We start from the raw sequence: 4,689 nt of genomic DNA on the forward strand, positions 1-4,689 counted from the left end.
CCACTCCTCTTCTGACTCGGTCGTGAACAAAGATGCTTGGATTTTCGCAACTTTCGAAGCCTATAAAATGGCAGGATTTGAAAAAAATGATCGCAATGCGTTTCGAACAGGTGCAAAGATTCATTTTAGCGAAAAAAATATTTTGGGGTTATGGGCACCTTAAAAGTTAACCTCGTCTGGTCCTTGTGGCTAAATTAAAAGAAACGGCAGCCGCCTCTGCGAAGAGGCTCAGGTTCGATTTCCTCCTTAAACACCTCGCTTCACGTAAGTATTTTTCTCACAAAAAATTGAAAAATAACTCCAGAAGTATGACTGATAGCACTTAAGAAAAAATGTATCACGGGAAACAAATTGAATTTAAATCAATATGGAAATTGAATGATGAGAGCTAGTTTGATAGCTCATCAGATGGAAAAACAAAAACCGTAAAAAGCACCAGAGCCAAATCTTCACCTCTGCGCCTTAGAGACAGAGGAAATAAGATACTTTGAACGAATGAGGCTGCGAATTTTGCAAAAATGAATATTTTGACGGCATGAAATACAGCAGGGCCTGGGTACAAGCCCAGGAACAACAGGTGTAGCAATACTAGTGGGCTTTATCAGTGACTCCTGAAGCGAATTCCTCCAAGGCCAAAACAAGACGTGTTATAACGTATAGTAAGCCTTCGTTGCACAAGAACTAAAAATCCTCGCGAATTTCAAGACCATTCTGATATCTCAGGGTAAGCCACCAATTTGGCCCTTCAGCAACTTTTCCTAAAGGCCATTTTACTTAATCTCCCAGAGGAAGACAGGTGAAAATGATCATTACCACCATTAACAACCATCATCATCATCAGTAATGATTAAATAGATTGTGTAGAAATCCAATACCTTATTAACATCAGGTCGAATTACTGGTTGATGCTTCTGCAGCTGCATCCTGATCCCTTTCTGGTCTACTCCTCGCAAATTCATGGTCCAAATCAACAGGAGTGAAAATTCCGTAATTGCTCAACATTGAATTGTTCACAGAAGTGTCGTTTGTTCGAGTCGGGCGCCGTCTTACCAACGAGGTATCGTTCTGAGCACCTCTGCCTGCAAAAGTTCCATACGTTATGACTTCAGGAGTATCTGGCCAGTTTTTCAACAATTTACATTAACATTTAGTATGTCCTTCATTGTCAGCCCTAAACACTGGGAAGTTTCTAAAGCCACCAAAAAAAAAACTTTTTCACACAGCTAGTAGACGGTCACTTCTCTTCCAGTAGATGCCAACGATTTTCCAGGTAGTACCGAATGTCTAGCTGTGCATCTATAATTAATTATTGAAATCACAAAAATCATCACCCCAGGCCAATAAGACGGCCCTCTTGTTTCCCCAGACTAGATCACGACACTCCGGAAACGGGTCCATTTTGAGGGAGTACAACAATTTCATTAAGAGACTGCAGTTACTGCGCTTTTCCCTTTGCCTTAAAAATAGAATCCTTGTCTCAAGAGATGAAATCCTAGGCTCTACACAAGAGATGAAGACTCCTGCCATAACAATGTAGGTCATGCAATCTTGAATGATAGTTTCGTCGTTGGAGACATTTCTCTCGGCTCAAGGAATAAAACTGGTCTAGAGAGGTTGGATTTTCACGGTTAGAAACAAACAAGACTTTCAAATCCCAAGACGAGAGGTTGTCTTAACAGTAAGACCTGTCTGCTACTGTTTATTATTACAGCCGCTCGCTAAAATTCTCCATTTTTCTATTGCATTTATGATTACTACGGTAGACTAACCCATCATTTCTGTAGAAACGTACAGAAAAATTGCACTTGAACATTCTACACTTACACAGTAGTTGGGTCGATGAGTACCAAAGTAACATTATACAAACTATGTCCGCCTACCTGTCTGTTGGATGTCATCTGCAGCTGCTGCCTGGTTATGATGTTCATCTAAAGCAGGAACATTAACCTCATCAGTCAGTGCAGCTATAGGATCAGCCAACAAATCTTCCTCTGGATCAGCTTGATGGCTAAGAATCACTGGCAACTCATAGTGATGAAAGAAGAATAGCATGGAATGCTGTGGGATGAAGACAAAATCAAATGTTAACCATTGCAGTTGTAACTACCATAATCGACTTTTAGTTTCATGGTTATAAAAGTATAAAAGCAAAGCACCAATGCATACAAATTACGTGTCTATCTTATTAGATGCTTTAGCGGGTGCATCGAAGGGTGTGTTTTACAAGTTTCGCTTTATTTTGACAAGCCCAAAGGGCAAAGTCAAACTACTGAGGATGATCTCCGAGAAAATACTGAACTAGGGGTCTACCATAACTTGTTACATGCAGTAAATCATGCACAGGGATGGTGGCTGTAAGATATAAACTGGGGGAAATACTGAACTTGTTTTGGTCTTTCATCAAAATTGCATTCTGCATGCCACTACAGTTCTTGCAACTATCTACTGCAATTTTTTATGCTGAGAAGGGAACTCTTATACAGAACTTTTTTTTTTCCATAACACCTAAATCCCGTTCGAACAAAACGCAAAAATGCGTGCTCCCTGGCCCACATTTAGATTGTGACTTTCCAGCCAAGAAAACGAATTTCTCAAAAAAAAACAAACAAACAAACAAACAAAACAAATTCCATGGCAGATTCAGGGAACACAGAATAATTACAAACCTGAATAAATAGCCATGATGTTACTAATGCAAGTCCACTGTACTGCCCATTAAATCGATAATGGTAAGCATAAAATGCAAAATGATACAGATAAAAAAACCTGCCAAAAGAAACCACACCGCTGTTTAATAAATAGTTTCCATAGTTATTTAAAGATGACTCTTAAAAAAAATAGTAGCTTGTCTCAAAACAGAGAATCTCCAAACAACAGCTTACAAACGTAATTTAAGCAGAAGGAGATGGTGACTTTTTGAGCCTCGTAAAAAAAATGAAAGGATGAATTGGCCTACACGTACATGATCTCCCACGAGTCTCCCACAGCTGAGTGGTAGAGCGTCTGAAATACATTGTAGTTAAAGAACGGATTCAACTTTTGGTGGAAATACTTGCCAATGGATTTCTTCATTTGTCTGTAAGTCTCCATATAAGTATAACATTGACCATTTTGCTTATTCTTTACATTTTCACTTCATGATCAATTTCTGATGATGACTAAAGCACACTTGGAAAAAATGTGAGTGTTTCTATTTGGATTTCAAACCTATGACCTTCCAGTGACAACTTCACAGGTGATTTTTAAGGGTGCAGGGATAGCATAGCGGTGAGAGCGCTTGCCTCCCACCAAAGTGTCCCAAGTTCGATTCCCAGACTAGGCATCACATGTAGGTGGGTTTGTTGGTTCTTCACTCTGCTCCGTTTCACCCGGACACTCAGGAAACGTTGGTCATAAAACCATGTTCAGCCTTGTTAAGTCTCCCTTCCATATTGCTAGGACCTGAATCTGACATTATGTGTAGTTAAGATGCCACATCACAAAGACACAAGGGTACTGTACCAGTACCCTACACGACAAAGGCATCTTGCATACTGTTTTAACAGAATTTCACACACATGTTAATCTTAAGATGTCTATTTACATTTTGCCTAAAGGGGTTAGTTTCTAAAGAAACATTTGGTGTTATCAACGGAGTTGATAATGTAAATTGACCACCGTACAGGAATTCTCAATGCTGACGTTTCGTCAGAGCGAATCGAGGAATTATGGGTTGTGTGTAGTTTTTATCAGTAGAGTAGGAGCTACGCTATAGGTGGTAACATGGCAACGTGAAAAACAGGATACATTAGTTAAATGAAAAGCGTTCGTTAATACCGTGGGGATAAAGTGTGCCGATTTTGAAGATGAATTTTTGTTCCAGATTCTTGCGGCTTTCCGTCGTACCTAGATGTAGGGAAAGGCCGCAGATAGCCATGTGTTGTTTGGATTGGTTAGGGAGATTAAAATGACGAGCGACTGGCTCAGATGCACCCTTGTCATTCTTCTCAACATCGCGAGGCGAGAGTGTTCGCAGAATCGGTCACCTAGTCGTCTACCTGTCTCGCCAATGTATAATTAATTGTATAACGTACAGGTTATGCGTTATGCAGGTTATTAGTCACATCAATTTCATCGGCCGTTGCCTCAATTCTTAAGTCATTCCAAAAGGGTTTCGCTCAAACTTTCATGCATCTACAGTTTCTCACTCGAATCAATATCTTCACCAAATTCGATGTGCTCAAAATTATTTTCACGTAATATTATGAGGATCACAATCAGAGCTATGTGCCAAAAACGAAATGTACTTGACAAACACATTCTTCAGTGCCGCTCCGAACTTTCCAAAATCTGTCCAGTAGTTTTGGTACTATGGATGCGCGCTAAAATCCGGGAACTTAATTATAGACTGTTTTACCATTTACACCAAACCAAGACCCAAAAACTTCAGGGTTCAAACCCCGTTGAAGTCCTGAATTTTTCAGGCTTCTTTACGCAATTGCAGAAATTGCGTTCATTTGCGTTCGCAAATTACCAACGACACTACATTGCATAGCCATAATACCGTAGTTACAATTACAGAAAATCTTCCGCTTACTGACTCAGAGAAATCTGTTCTCTGGCCTAAATTGTGTCCCTATTGCCAAACGCACCAATGAATTTTCTATTAAGCAAGATGTTGAAATATTCCTTTGCCGCGCTCATTTGCAA

At 39.8% G+C, this 4,689-nt stretch overlaps 1 protein-coding gene across 1 annotated transcript in view; it reads right to left on the reverse strand.

The window, feature by feature from the left end:
• Positions 1-875: 875 nt before the first annotated feature.
• The window catches only part of LOC137974283 (membralin-like), a 32,708-nt gene continuing 28,894 nt past the window's right edge, over positions 876-4,689 (reverse strand). The window contains exons 9-11 of the mRNA XM_068821156.1: positions 2,667-2,766; positions 1,881-2,058; positions 876-1,079 (exon numbers count right to left, since the gene is read on the reverse strand). Of these exons, the coding sequence (XP_068677257.1) occupies positions 886-1,079; positions 1,881-2,058; positions 2,667-2,766 (472 nt within the window). The 3' untranslated portion in view covers positions 876-885. The remainder of the gene's footprint in view (positions 1,080-1,880; positions 2,059-2,666; positions 2,767-4,689) is intronic.

The sequence above is a fragment of the Montipora foliosa genome, chromosome 10 (genome assembly GCF_036669935.1).
Source record: "Montipora foliosa isolate CH-2021 chromosome 10, ASM3666993v2, whole genome shotgun sequence".
NCBI lineage: Eukaryota > Metazoa > Cnidaria > Anthozoa > Scleractinia > Acroporidae > Montipora > Montipora foliosa.